Source organism: Lycorma delicatula, chromosome 5 (assembly GCF_047948215.1).
Source record: "Lycorma delicatula isolate Av1 chromosome 5, ASM4794821v1, whole genome shotgun sequence".
Taxonomy (NCBI): Eukaryota; Metazoa; Arthropoda; class Insecta; order Hemiptera; family Fulgoridae; genus Lycorma; species Lycorma delicatula.
In genome coordinates this window covers 55,218-74,782 of record NC_134459.1, presented here as the reverse complement: position 1 = coordinate 74,782, position 19,565 = coordinate 55,218, and the positions used below count along the sequence as shown (strand labels likewise).

Sequence of the window (19,565 nt, the reverse complement as noted above, 5' to 3'; positions counted from 1 at the left end):
TTATTTTTCCATGTATTCACACTTACACATTTCTCCCGACGGTTCCATATTTCTCATTCCGCTAATGAAGAATGTTGGCAGTTCTTCCTTAATCCACAACCTCATTGCCCCTTTCAGTTCATCATCCACGGTGAAATGAATACCCTTAATATTCCTCTTCAACTGAAGAAATTGGTGAAAATTTCAGGACAACAAATCTGGTAGGATGGAAGGTATGGAATAAGTTCAAATATCAACTTTACAAGAACCTCAGCAGTTGCATGTGATCTGCATGGCCAAGCATTATTGTTGCAGAATTATTGAATCCATGGATATGAACATGACACATGTATCCAAATGGGTTTTATTTAACACCTCTATATATATATATATATACATATACATATGTGTATATATATCACAAAGAATTTACAGTCAATTCAACTTCCAGGTAGTCAGTCACATACAAGTGTTTGGAATTGCAGAACACTGTCTAGAGAATTATTTTGTAGAAGGTTGTTTTTATTGTGGCGAACCATAGCCGCAGTATTCCATGCTTTGTCATTTTTCTTTTGGAACATAATGATGCACCCAAGTTTTGTCTCTTGTCAGAATACTGAAAAGGAAGTCATCCTTTGTCACAATCCTTCATCACAATAACGTTTTAGAGACTGTTGATAAAATTCCTTTCGTTGATGTCTGATCTTTTTTTCATGAGGTTGCATGGGATCCATCGCAAACAAATTGTACAGCAGCCCAGTTGTACAATAATGTGTCCTCCTCATACAAACCGGATAGTGATGTGTTATTTGAATCTCAATCACAAAAACTACACGATTCATTCTCAATATTCGCTTTATCACTGCAAGGTTCATGTTCATCCTTAATATTCGTTTTACCAACTTTTGATGTGAAAAATTATGCTGCCCGCTACTCATAATATTTCAATCAACAATTTCATCATCAGAAGCTTTTAGATAACAATAATGTCACTAGCATTTACTTTTTCAGTGTTAAAAATTCAATAACTGTTTGCCGTTGTAAATGAGTTGACATAGCAGGTATATTCAACTCCATAACAAATGGCAATCAACAAAAAATGACAGGACATGGGCCAACTAATTTTGGAATGTTAGTAGTAGGGGAATAAAATACAAGATGGCAGAGCCTGTCGCTTTGTATGACATTTTGTTCTCCTACTATGTGCCAGTGTGCATTACATTTCAGCCACCTCTTGTATTAATAAATTAACTATCCTTATCCAAAAAAAAAACTTGTTTTGTGACCCAAATATTAATCGCAAACTAATTAATATATTTGATGGCAAATTTCTTTTTAACTAAATGTCATGAGTCATCTAAGATACTCAACAGGTTTCACATCTGTAACTGAAGATCCACAGAGTCCTCGGACAATCACTAAGCGACTTTATAAGTCATTATTCAACACTCCACCAGCAACAGATAAATTATTAGTTTTTCATATGTGGAAATAAAACACCAACAACACTAAGAACACACTCAGTTTAGTAAACTGAACTATCTCTCTAAAATAATCCTTATCAAAATACAGTTTGTTTTTTTTTGTAATAACTAGTCTGTCAATTTTTTGCCGATGTTTATATGTGATAACTAAATTCTCCCACTGTTTTCAAGGGAAAACACTTTTACATTTAAAGTGACATATATGATTTTTCGTTTATTAAATTTGAATAAATAAACATACAACGTATTTCTTAATGCATAACTTCAGTAAAACATTAAATTAGCATTTTAGTTTCTAAATAAAGCCATTTTTATACCCAAATAATATTTTTAAAGTAAGCATAAATGGGAATGATCACTGGAGGCCACTTCATTTAATTCAATTTCATTTGATTCAAAATATGAATTAATTCCTGCACCAAAACAATATATGAGTACCATACATATCCTAAACATATCATTCACACACAGAATCTCAAAATACTTAAATTGGGTGGGCTGGGCTGTGTCGGGGTGCACAGCTGTTGGTTTAAAATAAAATGTACAGACCTTAGATAAAGTTCCTCCAAGGTACAGACCGACCAACTTTACTGTAGAGTTAAATGGGAGAGCCACCATCTTATTTTTTGACTGAAACTGAGAGTCTCCAATGGAAAATTTTAGTTCCTTCTTTTGGCCAACTCTACAGATAAACTGGTCGGTCTGCATGTCAGCGAGTCACTTTTAGTATTTTGGATTGAAATAAAAATGAGACACTAACTGCATACTAAATTTAATTTTAACATAAAACAGACACTAAATGGTACATGATATTTATTTTAACTAATATTCTATGACAATTCTGTTCAACATTGTTCTGTGATATGAGAAATAAGAGACATAAGGCATAATATCAATATCAATATGCCTGGTGAACATACAATCGATAGAGATGTTGCCCATTGTTGTTGGTTCTGGGGGCACGTAGAGTCTGAATTCATTCTTTATGACTTCAACAGGGGAGCTGTTGTGTTGTAGATAATTTCTAAAATTGCAACGATCAGAGTCTCCAAGTGTGGTCAAGAGCGATTGATAAAGACATAGCTTAATATCTTCAACACTTTGTGATATATATATATAGCACCGAGTATAAACAGATCTTTGACTTTCACATCCACCAGGCATATATCGCCAACGTTATGTTTTCTCAAGACAGATTTGCTGCACAGACTAATGGCATCGATGATAATTTCTTTGCAGCTTGTGAAGTTTTGTAGGTTTCTATAGATTGCAGAACCTCTGACTGCAAAAACTCGTACCATAGAAGGTTTGGTCAACGTAGACAGATACAAAATTAGTTGACGTATACAAAATTCAAGCACCAATCAAGGATTTTATCAGCATCTATCAACTTGCTACAGGTACTACATAAACAAAATACCGCTACATTTTCGCCGGGGAATTTAGTCTGTAGAGAATGTCACAAGCTTTCACCTGCATTAAATCTCTGTCAAAACAAAGTCGATCACAAACACTGCAAGATAGACCAAACTGATTGCTTTCAAATACTGTTTTGAAGTGTTTGTCCACTATACGCCAACAGTCCTACATTGCATCAATTCGACTGATGTTGATATCCTTCAACACGGGAAAGTCTTCAAGAGATGTATGGAAGAGATGTATTATCTTCACTAATTATTTCCATTAGTTCGGGTACAGCAGTGGTAGAGGTGCTCATGCCATCAGCATCGTTCATTGAGCGCGCTGTGCTAGCTTTGCAAGCTACCGAAACAGTCTCACTCACTCACTCGGCACCGGACATTGGAGTACACATCCATAACCACCACTAAGTTATGGATCACTGTATGTGATCCATAACCTTCCATTTCCAATGATATGCATAATTTATATTTCTGGCTGGCTCTTGCATGGGCTGAGGCTGACATATTGAATTTTTATCCTTTTTTACACGTTTACTTTAATTTTTTACACACAAATATTCTCCAAAATACACCTATTACTTAAATCAATCTATCTTAACAAACTCTAAACATAAACACATGAATCACCACGCTATCATATCTAAGTCATGAGCTACACTGAATTGAATTGAGCGAGTGCCAGTTTTGGCCAATCTGCGCTGTGCCCCTTCCCCACCAACCAGCTACCAGTGATGTAAGCTCAAAGTCATATCAATGAGCTGACCATGTAAGTTATTAAGGCAAAACGATATAGACCTTTTCGTAAAGCTGCAAATTTCTGTTCTGATATCTATATGTTTAGATATGACTTTAAAGACGTTTCACGTCACTAAGTTGAAAATATTTCAGTATGTAGTGTTTTGGAATCATAACATTAATAATCCAATCTGAGTAGAATGATTTCATTCAATACTGGAATCTTACAAAAACCAAAGCGCTGTAACTTAGGTCAAAATATCAGCACTGGAATCTGCTAGCAAACAATATGAAAGTCTCGATTACATAGCACAAATCAGCCTGCTAACTGTTTGTCAATGAATATTTATTTCTAAGATAATACCACATTTTAGTAATGTTGAGTGCAGTTTCATGCATACTCATCCTGTTGACAATTACTAATATCCAATAATCACGGCAGTCAATTTCTCACTTTAGTTCAAATAAAAGATTCTATAAATAAATTTAAAAAAATTTCATGTATTAATTTCATGAAAGATTGTTCTGTTCAACTAAAATTGCAAACAAATCTTCTCAAATCTGTTCATTAAAAAAATATGATTTTTTATAAAAAAAACCTTTTTTAAGAAAACATTTATAAACTTAACTAGTTTTATAAACTTAAAAAAAACCTCTTTAAAAACCCAGTTTCTTGGATTCAAAACTTATTCAGGTGATTCTGAAAATTTATAACACCTTTAAAAATACACATTATAATTATTTTATTTAATAATTGTAATGATGAATGAATTTACACCCTGTTTATAACAAAATCTCATGGTGTGAAACATAAATTAATGAAATAATCATGTTATGTGGGTATCTTATGTTTAATAACTGAACAGACGTTAACCATTCACTTAATAGAGTTTACATCAGGTTCAATAGTTTAATATTTTGAGATTATAGTTTCACATTACAAACTGAAAACCTGATTATTGTTAAATGGTCAGTCTTAAGCTAAACAACACCTAACTTCCACTTACCAATCCAGTGTTGCAAAGATATGTCTTTCCAATAAAGCGGAATTGGAAGAACATATTGAAGAAGAAGTCTAATATAACCTTCTCCGAATATCCTTCTGTAGATACTTCTTTCCAATATTTCAAGGGAACATGACAACAGATTATTGCATGATAACAATGGGATGCTGCCTGTAAATAAATAAGTAAAACAAAACTCAAATTAATGAGGACCATTATTTAACATAAATTTTATAAACTTATTTTAAAACTTTTCATTTATCTTTAAGACCATCCTTAGGTGCTCCTGTTTTAATAAATGTGAGCTAGTGTTACTGATGGAAACTGAAGGCATTTTAAAATAACTTTCAATAATAATTGATAACATAATTTAGTTTTGTGGCATGTTACAAAACTGTAAATTTCATACTAACACATCTTGGACACGAACATAATAAATGTTAAATTGAGAAAAATTTTTAAAACAAAGGTTCTATATAGCAAAGAGACTTAAATGTTATTATTGGATTAACAAAGCCAAGTTCAGAATTTTAAAGATTGATTTTTTTTAATGATAAATCCTTAGTAGAACTTCGACAAGGGATTTATCATCATTACTCTTCAACATATACAATGAGACTGTTGTTTAAATGTATCAGTAGAAAATCGTTAATAGCAAAATAAAAAATAAATAGAAATAATACATTTTTTCAGATGGTCATATCTTTATTTCTGAAAATTCAGAAAACATTTTACTTAAGTTTCAAAAAAATGCTGTTCTTTCATAGTAGAACACGACAAACAAACTGTGGTACCAAGGATTTACTAAATAGTAAGACCAGCACTTGTGCACTTTAGGTGATACCGCAGTGGCTTACATATTAGCCTGAAATAAATTGCAAACTTTTGAGTTATTTGTAATATTACCCGATATAACCATTATATTACCATTTTTATAATCATCTATATTTATTTATTTTATAAATATAATTTAACCAAATTTAACCTACGCTCGCTAACCTTGCCTAATTACCACAGTAATGTTTTAAGTATTTAAATAATAAATTCTGTAATTATTGCAATTATTTATTATTATTTAAATAATCAAAGCATTACTGCTAATTGGTCAAGATTAACGAGCGAAGCGAGTATAGGTTAAGTTTGGTTAATTTATATATCTATAATTATAAGAAGAAAACGTTTGGGTTATTCTTTAAATAATCAAGTCTTATTACTGTGTTACTTAGTCGAGGTTGGAAGAGAATTTTTTTTCAAACTGTACCGCCTACAATGCACAAGTGCCGTAAAATCAACTATTTTAATTTAAAGTATAATAATAATGGCTCTGTAAATGATACAACAGGAATTTAAAAGCACAAACTTAAAATACCAGAAACAATTAACCATGCAAAATTTCTGAAAATCGTTTGTTAAAAGGGTAAAATTACAGATCATAATTTCTTTATTACTGTCTTAATTGCGTAACAAATTTAAGTACTGTGCTGTAAAATACAGTAATAGTTACAAACATGTTCCTTTACCAAATAAAAATTAATATCCTTACATCATGAAGAACGAGTAGTTTGTAAACATAGCTGTTAACAACCGAACGGATAACCAGTAAATCAGTTAAACTGTATGTGAAAGCAGTTATTTATATTTATGTAACTGCTTTAATAACACAGTATTAAAGTGTGTTTACCACATTCTGAACAAGCGATATTCAATAAAAACTGTCTCTTATATACAAAACGTCAATATATACAACGCTACTGTATGAACATTGATAACCAAAATCGTGAAAGTGGGATTTATTTAGTGCGGTTAGCCTAGAAAGAAAACCTGTAATTGCAAGAAAACTTAATGATTTAGAACAAAAAATGTTTGAGTTATTACGTAAAACCGAGTTGGAAAATGGCAGCAAGTCTAATCATGAATATCAAATATTTATGGACAATTTTAAGTTAGAGGAATTAAAAAAAGTGAAAAGCAAAATAAACTTAGATAATATAACAAAAAAGACAGCCCAAGATTTTGAGGATGCATCATTAAAAGAACTAGCAATTTTGGATTCGCCGATAGGGAGACCGAAGCCAATAGAACTAAAGACATTAAGTCAGCTGAAAGATGTTTAGACAGAAGTTTGTTGTTATTGGTTAAAGAAAAGATTGGAAATAAACAGTATTGGATTTTACCGCATGACATTCGACAAGATGGTGAAACTTTATGCCAAACAGCAGAAAGGATTTTAGTTGAAAAATGTGGTCCAGCGCTTAAAGCTACCTTCTTTGGAAATGCACCAGTTGGATTTTATAAATGTAAATATCCTAGGAAGAGCAGAACTGAAGCTGAAAATTCAGCAGTAGGTGATAAAATTTTCTTTTTCAAAGCCCAAATTAAAAAAGGGAATGTTAAATTAGATTTTAAGTTAATAACTGACTATCAATGGGCAACAAAAAGTGAACTAAGTGTGCATTTATTACTAATTACTATAAGACTATTTCAATGTTATTGATGAAGAACACTGACTACCTGTGAAATCAATTTAAAATGTATAGTTAAAAAGTAATAAAAAACTTTTTGTAATTAACCATTTAAAGTTATTGAAACTCTTCATAAATATTTAAGCCATTTTGTAGAACCTGAAATTTAAATACATAGCAAGACTGTAACCTAAACACATAAATTTCAAAAATTGGGGTTTTAAATTTGTAAAACATTTTTATTACTAATACTGCATTTTAAATGAGAGCAAAGTAAGTTACTATATTAATATTAGCCTAAGATTTTACATTTATAATTTTCTGGACAACAACATTTTTTTTTTACTTTTAAATACATGTTCCATTCACCATTAAATTATACTATCATACTATACATTAAATTATAATCATGCAAATACTAAAAGCATAACATCTTTGTACACAAACGTGAAATTAGTTTTCAAACCAGACTAGTTTATTAACTTTGAAATAATTTTCCCTATATAACCTAACCTGCTCAGGATTAAAAAAAAATTAGAATAGATTATAAGTTACAGCAAATGTATCTAAAGTTATAAAATTTCATCTCCAAACAAATCATAAAAAACTGTACTAGAAAATTAATCATTAATTCAACCAGATTTTACCTCATATCAGCTTAACTTCAGCACTAAACATTTAATACAAAATTCAAACGCCCATATTTAAATACTGTAATAAAAATCAATGCAAGTATTTGATTTTTCTACAATTTTGTAAGGAATTTATAATATGGCTGTTTGCATAAGATTGCAGCACTGTTTATCTAAATTAAATCATTTTTTACTGAAATATATATATAGATTACTTATATTCTTATTTTAATGCTTAAATTAAATTAAATTGTACATAACAGAATTGAATCTATTTTTTTGAAAAAATGCTAATTAGGATTTTGCAGTTACACAAAATAAGATACTTAATATATTTTATTTACTACTGTAATTTATACTATTAGATTTATAATACAACAAATCAAATGGGTCACATTTTTATCTTCCACCAAATTTCAGTGTAAAGAAAAAACAAATATTACAATTGTTCAACAATTTTACAATTATCATTTTACAATCTCTAACATTATTACTATTCTTAAATTATAAATAAATTATACAATTATAAAAATAAGAGTAAAAATAATCAAAATGAACTAGTAATTAATAAATTTAAAATAAAACAGAAATTCAAAACCAAGATTGTCCCACCTAAAACCACTATATAATACTATAGAATTTATAAATGTGAAAAAAAGAAATAATAAAATCACCTGTAGTAAAAGAAGGGGAACTAATGTTCATGTCAAACAAATATTTATATCCAGTAAGAATTAATTAACAACAGTATTTCTGCACTAGTAATAAAAAGATTAAATTACTTTTTTAATAATGAAATTACTTCTAAGCTGTCAAGTTTTATTCAGGGATTTCTTTCTCAGGGATTATATAGCCTGATTTTTAATCTTCCTTTTTTTAAATCAAATAATACTAGATGACTTTTTCCAAATACTTTGGTGCTAATTATCAGCATCTTAAGCTGTGAAATTACCAGTACCAATGTAATTAATACTTACCTGAAAAAAGTTTGTAAACCTCTCAACTACATAATCCAATAATATGAATCTATATATTATATTAACAAAAACAACAACAACCTACATGAGGAAATGCAAAATAAATTGAAAATATTATATTATATACAAAAGAGGCTTCAACTTCTTAAGTTTAGCATTATTAAAATCTGCACTACCAATAACTTCTCTTCAGAAGGTCCTGCTAATTACCTCCAAAACTTGTTAAGAGGTAATTATTTACTTTCAAAATACAGAACTTGAGAAAGTTCTGTATTTTGAAAGTAAATCATGTAATGCTCATTAAATTGATAGTGTAATCATGTTGCTCAAAAAATTTAGTTTTTTAGTGTTATAGTTCTTCAAAGTTATAAACATTTTAAACACCTGCCTATACGTGAAAAAAAAATGTTATTTTGAAAGTTACTGTTATTTAATAAAAATACAAAGACCACTTTTTCATAAAATTGGTGGCAATTTCTTATTTTAGTCTATAGTTTTAACTACCTAGTTGATGTTACGCTTTAAATCCATTACATTGATAGCAAATATTACATTCTCAAAAGCTTGAAATCTACTTCAAACTCTGTTTTGCTTAAAAGATTGTTCACTCTTTTCATCGATTAGTTATCATTACTTCCAAATTTACATAGAAAAAGAAGGAGCTGCAGAAACTTGCTGCTTTACATTAACTGCCCCAGCATTTCTTATGCCAACACTTTAAAGTACCTGAAGTACTGCAGGCACCAACCAAAGTAGCTTACCCTAAAATTAATAAGTTCCTAACATTTTGGGTATTATAACATTTGATTTATTTTTCTTATAGTTGAGCACATTTAAAAAAATAAATGGATTTTTTGGTAACAGATAAAATCTGGAAAAGGAAAATTCAACTATCACTATATTTTAATCAATGTTAATTTATGGGACTTGAAAGGGCAGAGGCCTATGGAAGACAAGTGGGCCTGAACCTCTTCTGTATGGTAATCATATTTTATCTAAACAAAGAATAACCCTGTTAAAAGAGAAAATACAGAATACTACAGTATTTCAGTGTAACTTACTTTAATTTCACTGTAATTAGTGAAAATTACAGAAAGTCAAAATCCATTTTAGTTCAGTAACTGTGGGCTACTAGTTCCGTACAACTAGATGCAAAGTTTGGTAAGTGTACTATAAATGACTTTTCACAACTTTATTTTTTACCAATATATTAATTTTATTAACATGGAGCACACAACATTAATGAAATTATTGTGACACTCAAGAAGTAATCTTTAAACAGTGTAGGAATTTTTCATATTGGTTTAGTGGTCCTCGAGTTTCCTCAGATAAACAAAATTCCCTGCATTTAAATAAGTGCAAGATAGTTTATATGTATTCAAAAATAAATTTTACTTCTATTTAAATAGATAAATTTTAACTAATCCAACCTAATAAATTCCAGATTTTTATGTATAATATATAGCACACAAACTCAATCCTATTTTATTTTACAGTAAACCATATATTTTACAAATTTAGTTTCACACAATTTAAATAATAGGAAAATGTTCAAGTTCCTTCTAAAAAAAATATTATTCACACAAAGTATTTCACTGAAAAAAAAATTACTTTTCTCCCTTACAACCATAACAATATTTTCTGCTTCCATTTCAAATAAAACAAATATACCAGAAAGAGTGACACACGATAATTTAGTCGGTCAATTTTTACTTAACCTTTTTTGAAGGAAAACTTTCATTAAATTGATAATTTCCTCAAAAATTATTAAAGCGGTAATTACTATAGAAGTATGAGTAGAATTATTAACTGACCACCCCTTGCCACATGAAATCACATCTCATGTTAAGAATATATATATAAGTTTCTTCTGCATTTTGGGGTGTAATGATATGGATAACAAATTAAGATAAAATAATCAGAAATTGTCAAACCACCACAATATATATATCTACACAATATACAGTAATAAAAATTTAATAAATTGAAATTTTAATTTGCATAATTATTAAAGTCTGAGCACAATTAAAGGCCTAATTTTTGTGTTAAACATACATTTACTACTATCCTTATATCCAGTTGCAAGTGTTCTGCAAATAATAATTTTTTTACACTCCTCTTTTTCTGTACAATATAAACACTGTAATTTTTATTTTATAACAATATTTACATTTTTAAATAATTAAATGATCTCCCACATTTTACAAACTGATGCAATTATATGAGCATTTGATTCTTAGAAAAGTACTTCACAAGAAATCAATTCAATTTATCATATTATTAGATGATTTCAGCCTAGCATTAGCATCTGTTATTACTTTTAAATACAAATCAGAATATTCATGTTCTCCTTTATATCACTGTACGCATTATATTTGTAAATGCCCATATAAAACATACAACCTCTGGGCCAAACCCCAGGATGGTTATCTTAGTGATTTTCTTATCACTTTTCAATACACCCTGAAACTTAAATTTACAAGGATCATTCAATTATAAACCAGAATTTTGCCACACAAACTGAGCAAAAGCAGTGAATGCGGCAGGGCACTACGGGTAGTTGGTTGGATGTGTGTGGAGCAAAGCAACCAACCAGCCACACCTACACTTGTAGGTCACATTCCCACATCAGTAGCAGAATGTCCAAGCAGGAGGCACCATCATCCATTGTGCAGTGAATTATAATCAGATTTCTCGCCAGCAAAAATGAAAAAATCCTCTTAAATTTTTATGACTCCAGGCATAGTTCAGAGAAGTTACCCTGTCAAAAACTGAAATGTTTGATAAAGTCAAAAAATTTTGAAGTGGCCATGATGCAGTGAAGAACAAAAGTCACGGACATCGTCAATGATGACAACATTCAGGTGGACTGCCATGTAACCGTTGCTGAAATTACATCAGAGGTGGGCATAAGTGGTGGGAGTGTGTTTCAATATTGTTGTCACACACTCTTGGATACTACAAAGTCAGTGAGGTGAGATCCATGTGTTCTCACTGAAGCAGAGAAATCTGAGAAGACATCTGTCAGCAGCTTCTGAATCGCTTTGAGAAAGGATAGGTATTTTTGACCCATACTGTGACCTGTGGTGAAATGTAGGTCCACCATTATATCCCGGAAAGCAAGAGAACAAGTATGGTGTGGTGGAAAAGTGAAGAGGGGACACCAATCAGGACCAAGAATCACTTGTCAGCTGGAAAAATTCTTGCAACTGTGTTTTTCCGGCCTCTGTGGCACGAGTGGTAGCATCTCAGTTTTTCATACGGAGGTCCTGGGTTCAAATCCCAGTCAGGCATGGCATTTTCATACACTACAAAAATTTCCTGCACAGACGAAGGATGGTAAATGCAACATACTGTGCCAGTTGTTGATGTCAGGACTGGTTATCACAACAAATGCAACATCCTGCTTCTCCATTACAAAACACAGCTACAAACAACAGCTGACTCACTAAAATTCATTCGACACACCTCTTGAACACCCTCCACAGTCTAGACTTGCCATTGTGTGATTTTCACATGTTTGGTTTGCTGAAAGAAGCTTTAGGAGGGGAAGATTCAAAGACAATGTCACAGTCAAACATTACATGTGCAAATGGTTGTTGAGGCAGCCAACTTGTTTTTCTGATGAGGGAATCAGTAAACTACTTACCCAGTGAAGGAAGAATATGTAATTCTGCTGAAGGAAACTATGTAGAAAAATCAGTAATTTTTTTGTAATTTTAACTAATAACAATAAAACTATGTAAACAAATCCCGGTTTATATTTGAATGACCCATATCCAATTAACTTCGCTACGCAAGTAGTAATTTAAAATGAGAATGTGTTGTATTTGAGTAATTTTCTATATAGCAATATTTTTAATCACACCTATGAGAGATAAGCTATTTGCGTCTGTCAAATAGAATTTAGAAATACTGAATTATTTTTGTACATTTCATTTAGCAAAATCAGATAAATATTCTCAGATTTTACTCATAAACACTTTACAAACAAAGAAATGATATAATATCAAAAGTAAGATGACTATCAACATGAATTACAGTTCCTCATTATCTATTAGGTGATAGTGAAGAACTAGTACAATAATCCTATAAACATTAAGAAAAAATAATGAAGAATGACAGCAATATTAATAATTAAAACTAAACAAATTTGTAAAATACTATCATATAAGCAGGCATATAATGAAAATATACAAATAACTATAGTATTCTATTAATAAATTTATTTCTACTTATATCCATTATCCTGATTTGTGTCTGATTCTCTATTAGTCCATTATTATATATAAACCAAAACAGTTACTTAGCTGAGTTGAACAATAATACTACTTTAACAGTATTTATCATTTTTAGAATGGACTTATTTTAAACAGACACAGTAATTTACATGATCAAATCTATTAATGTAATAATTAGGAAAAATTAATAAAAAAAATGAAGTCAAATTATACAAATTATTTAATTACAGTTACCTCAAGTGTTTCATGTTAGATAAAAACTTTATTTTGAAATGGGATTTTCTGTATCATTAATTATATCATTTTTAGGAATAAAAACATAATTAGGTATAAACCATTTAAAATTTTAAATTCTAAATAAATATTTAGGGAAAAATAAAAATTACTTTGATACCAAGAATGACCAATACCCCCAGAAATTGAGTTCCATCATTTTCAGCAGGACATCAGTTTAAGAAGCCAGTGTAGTATGTCAGGAAAGCTAGGTATTCCAGGTACAAAAATGAAATGCTACGGTATTACTTGGTCTGGAAGAGCAACATTAGAGCAGTACTTTATACAAAGCAAAAAATTAATCGATAAAAAATAGTGTTTATATGTCACTTGTACATAAAATAAATAATTAATAGCAATGTAACTGTGTGAAGATAATAATTATTAAAGATATCAATATAGAATGAAACATAATTTTGAAGAAAATAATTAAAAATAAATTGCATCAAAAATCTTATTAATCATGAAGGGACAAGTCACTTGTGACCAACCAATATTTGATTGACCTTCACAATTAGGAATAATGAAAATCTTGTAAACGTTTGCAATGCAATTTACAAAGATGTTATAGGACTATTAAAAAGATTTTTGAATCAATTTGTTTCTTCACATTCTTGGTAAAGAATTTTAACAAATGATTTGAGCATGAAATTCATTTCGGCAAAATTTTTACTTTGTAATGTGTGCTGTGATTTGAAGAACTGGCTTCAAATTATCTTCACTTTCTTTTTTAAAGTGTGACAGGTGGAGAGTTAATGCTATGGTTATAACCCAGGAACTAAACACAGCCAAGTCTGTGGAAATCAGAGAAATCAAAGAAAGCACGGCCAAGTTCAATCAAATATAAAATAATGTTCATTTGGTTTTTTGATGTGAATGTGACCATTCATAAAGAATTTGTTCTTCCTGAATAGATGGTGAATCTGCATTTCTACATGAATGTATCGAGAATGATGTGTGAGTTTGTGGTGAGAACATCAACAATATGGAAGAGTGATTTGATTTCTGCACCATAACAACCCTTCCATACTACTCACTGTAATAAAATAGTTTTTGTCAAAAAACAAGATGTTCGTCATCCCTTACCCTCCCTAATAATCCCTAAACAACTTTTTCTTGTTCCCATATATGAAAAAAATACTCACAAGGAGTGTTTTTGTAGTATACATAAAAAACAAAAAAAATTCCTGCAGGCCTTTGACAACAATACTTTTCAGTAATTTCAAAAATGTTTCCTGAAGTAGGAAAACTGTTGCAACACATGTATTCAGTCCTATTATAAGACACCTCTTGTATTATCTAGAGTACAAAGTACAAACAATAAATAAAAAATAATATTTCTTTAATTATTATTATAGAATTTGTAAGATACAGGACACTGACACACAAGAAAAAGGTATTATTTTTTGAGTAGTTCTTTTATATTTTTTCATTAACAGCTGAATGGTATTAGTTTACAAAAATGTAGAATCTTGTTATAAACTCCAATAATTAGCTAAAAGGATTTTTTTAGACTGTTAATATCTAAGCAACTGATAAATTACAACCAATGGACAGCAATCATTAGTTGCCAGCCATATCTCGGTTCCTTACCATTATAGAAAATAAGACTGGAACAAATAGTATAAAGTAAAAAATAATATGAGGGTATATCAACAAGAAGCAATTTCAGATATCTAAATCAGAATTGTTGCCCCATTCTACTTTCCATATCAATCAGTTTTTTGTTAAAAAACAAAATGACCAAGTAACAGTAAACAAGTCTTGCTTGAGATTGAACAGAATGACAACAAAGTTTGGGCAAAGAAATTGTATGCAAATACACTGCACCCATTATTATCTACACAATTTTTAATTTACATGCATAAAAACCAACACGTAATCTTGAGAAGACATTACATTTCTTATTTTAACAGAGCTACCCTTCACTGAAAGGACATTTTTTACTCTGAAATAAAAATTAATATAAAATGCTTTGCTTGAGATGATCTGGATTAAACTTTGAATTTTATTATACCACAAAATAAGAAATCAAAGGGATTCGGATCAAATCAATCCACACAGCCAAGACAATCGATTTAGGAATCAATTTTATTTAAGAATCATGTTGAGCCAGTTTCTCACTTCAACAGCACTGTTAGACAGTCCTGCTGAAACCATTCTAGTTATATCTCTTGCAACAAATCAAGTGATTAGTTACCTAAAATGATCAGCATTTACATTATCTCCGACACACTTACTTTATGCTCACAGTAAATAAATGGTACACATCCCTCTTCATCTGGCAAATATTGTTGGAATGTCATCTAACCTACAATTGTAGGACCATGGCCTTACTGTACTACAGCACATTAAAACAAAATCTTATTATTCTATTAATTTAATTTGTTATTAATCAAGTAACTTTTAATATTTACAGAATGTTGCAGCTAATTAATTAATACGGTTTACTGACAAAAAGGTAAACTATCTTATTAGATACTCATCTAATGATGATTTTATTTTTTGGGACGAAAATTATATCTAATTCAGTTAGCTTATAGAGTAGAAGTAAACCAACTGTGCGTATGAGTGTTCAGGCAGCCGATTCACAAGACATGTTAAATGATCAAAAAATATTTCCTACCTTCTTTGGCACATAACCCATGAGTATTTTATTTTGTTGTTAGGTAGTTTCCTTGAGTTTTTTAAGAGTTGTGAAATTGTCTGTCCATTAACAGTAAAAGTTCACTAATATTTTTAAAAAATTTCTGTGACAATAAATAAATAATTCTGTACAGTTATCGTAATTTGATTCCAAGAAATCCATAGTGCTGTCAGTAATAAGAGATACAATGAGAGGCTCAATTTTGTTTTCTATTATCTTATCAAATTCCCAATAATTTGGTTCAACAGCATCCGTTACATGTTTTATAGAGTTTTCCATTCCCGCTGGCTCATTTATTGATGGCTTTTAAGCATAAATTTTTAACATCAGATATTTTCAAAGTAGTATTTTCTGATACTACATAACTTTTGATTTGTCCCCAAATTAACTCAATTGGACTGAATTCACAATGATAGGGAGGTAATTGAAGCACGGTTTTACCACTGAATCTTTCTAACTCATAAATTTTACACACATTAAAACTACTTTTAATAAGTGAAAACCTTTGCGATGATTAGACCTTAAGTTCATCCTCTTCAAGAATCATTCAGTTTGAACTAAGCCACATTTTTATATCATTGTTTTTCCAAGACACGCTGGAATTTTTTCCTTTTTACAAGAAAGATAAGGAACAATGTCTAAGACAATAACCGAATTACGTCTTCCAGAAAAGGTAACATCGTCAAACTATTTCATCTCATTATGATAGTCTCCTGTACATTTAGATTCAAAAATCCAGAAATACCATTGACAAACCCACTATCACTGTCGATATGCATAATTATGAGATGCCTACCTTTATCCAATTGAGCTTATTACTGGTTGATAAGCCACATAGAAAGGTTTCTGTTAAAACATTCACAGCTTTATTTTTTAAAACGAAACTTTTCGTTGACCCAAGTTTCATCCATATATGTTCTAAATGCCTTCTTGCCTCATTTTTTTAATTTCAGTGCAGTAATATCTTCGCCATATAATGACATCATCCCTGCCAATTAAAGCACTTTCCTGACCCCATTTTTCATATGTAAAATTCATATGATTTAAAGATTTATAAAAAGTTGTTCTTCAGAAATCTGGTACATCATTATCATCTTTTACAACTCATAACACTTTGTCTATTGTACGACGTTCATTTTGAAAATAAACTTCATGTACTTTTTTACGAATCGCTTTTTACCAAAATCGTCAACTTTTTCTTCAACTGACCTGCAGGATTTTGTTTTCTCAGGAGACCATAATTCATTAGTAAATTAATACTTCGTAATCACATTGTACACTGAACCAGCACAACTTCCACTTATGTTAGCAGTTTTACTAATTACATCTGAAATCAACACTATTGGATTACTCTGTAATTCGCTTTTGAAAGCATTTAAAATTATGTATTTTTCCGCTCAACTTGCAGACTTTTTTGCAGCCTTTTTTTCAGAGGGTCAATAATCGTGCACTATCAGCTGAATCAGTATTAGACATGATGTCAAAATAATGATAACTCAAATCACAAATCTAGGAATACACTACTCACATTCCTGTAAACTTAAAAAAAAATTGCTTTAAATAATATTAGCGTAAGTAAACACATAACAGAAACACAAAAATTGAACACAAGAACAAAAAAGTGATCATATGAAAAGATGAGTTTTAATAGAACTGAGAAGACATGACATTTTATAAACATTTGGATATATGTAACTACTATATGACTAATTACATGATAACTAATATATAAGTAATGATTATAGTGTTGCAAGTACGTAGATATGGCCGTGTTGTGAATCTGTACTGATACACAGAACATGACTCAACAGAATCATGATGAAATCACTCATACAAACGCAATTTTAGTTTATTCTTCAGTCTACAAGCTAATTGAATACAGTATGAGTATTAGTATTAGTATTTTGGTTCTGTAAAATGCAACTATTGCAAACAAACTATTAATTTATATTCTCTAAGTAAAGTTTAGTATAGATAGGGAAGAACATAGTTATGAATAAATACTAAATACAATACCCAAAAATATTCCAAATCGGGTGAATGTCTGTCATAGTGAATCATCACTAATTACATGTAAAATATCTATCATGGAAGGTAAAGTATAGATTATATTTTTTTATCTAATTTCTTCTGAAAATGATTGACATTTTCAGAAATTTTAAAGCAATCAGGTATTCAGTTTCTTCATTTGCTGAAGGCTGTGTACCTTCATTCTGAACACATGGGAATTATTGTCTATCAGTAAGAATTTAATGAATTGAAATACAGTTATAGGATTAAGTTGGTCATAAAAGACACCTGCAATTGGGGAAAATAGCTTTCTAAAATATCCTAGTTCAGTCTTGTTATCTTCAGAAAAAGTATATCCTTTGAAATAGCAATCCAAAATTCTTTCAATTAATCAGCCTGGTCTGAAATTGTGAGCAAGAATTTTTACAGATTACTGTCATGGATGTGCACAATTTAGATAGCATTGATAAACTTTCTTTCTGTATTGATAAATTTAACTCATAACTACTTTGCAAGGCATTCTTAAAATTATGGCCATGTTGAAAGTTCAAGATGTCAAAGGTGTTGGTAATCGGTATAATAAAAATCTGATTTGCCTTTTTCTAGAAAATAAGTACTGGCTTTAAAAAGTTTCAGATCACAGTTCAACTGCATCTTTAATGCTTTGCTGTTCACTTAGACAAAAATAAATGACTTTTTAGATTTGTGGTAATACTGTAAATTTAAGGCAATAATAATTTTTTGAAGTAATTGTTTGTTTTCTTTTTATAATTATATTATCATCAGAAATTTCTACCTAAATTAAACTGATGATTCCTTAATAATTTTAGGACAATGAGTATGTCAAAAAAACACCCATAATTTTCTTTCTGAGTAATATGAATTAACTTATATAATAAATAATTAACAAAATACCAATTTAATTAACAAAATGGTGTAATTTACAGTTTGATAGGTCTACACTACTAACAAATGCCGAACAATTAAAACCATATTTCTTCAACAATAACAACAATTTTGTATTGTATAATTCTTTTAATATAGGTATATCGACCTCAAAAAAAACAGATTATTTCTATTTATCAATCAAACCTCTCACCATTATATCTTGTAAATTATTGTGAAGACCTCTAAAGCAGTCTTCAAAATTGAAGAGAGAAGCAGTCTTCTCTCTTTCACCATCACTGAAACATGTAGCTTGATTTTTCATAGGCAATACTTAATAGATCATTCAAAAAGGGTAACATAATATTGACACTAAAGAGTGATGATTTTTTGAGATAATGCTTGAAGAATAACAGATTTTGCTACAACATTGGCTTTCCATTCTAAAACTTATAGTCACTAAAACTTTCTTTTGACATCACAAAAATTCTAACATCCAACATCAGTCTTAAATCAATTCTGCTAACAAAGAGCCTCAACTGACACCACATGAAAAGATTTAATTTAATTATAAAGATGTGTAACATATAATTTCTGTTCCCTACATCACAGTCAAGAACTGTAAACCACCAAACTATAAGAAAAAATCACATCACAACTGCTTGAAAGATAAAATGGGGAGAAGGAAGAAATAAAATCCAATATCACATTAATCGATGAAAGCTTCACCAATTTATTTTTAAAATTAAATCATATTATGGAACATCTTAATTCATGAACAAAAAGCCATGAACATTGTTATGGGTAGCAAAAGT

General features: G+C 30.0%; 1 protein-coding gene across 3 annotated transcripts in view; it reads right to left on the bottom strand.

The window, feature by feature from the left end:
* Positions 1 to 19,565, bottom strand: part of LOC142324610 (serine-protein kinase ATM-like) — a 41,442-nt gene that overhangs the window by 672 nt on the left and 21,205 nt on the right. For all 3 annotated transcript variants that reach the window (XM_075365459.1, XM_075365457.1, XM_075365458.1), the window contains one exon: positions 4,627 to 4,794. In XM_075365459.1, coding sequence (XP_075221574.1) covers positions 4,627 to 4,794 — 168 coding nt within the window. The remainder of the gene's footprint in view (positions 1 to 4,626; positions 4,795 to 19,565) is intronic.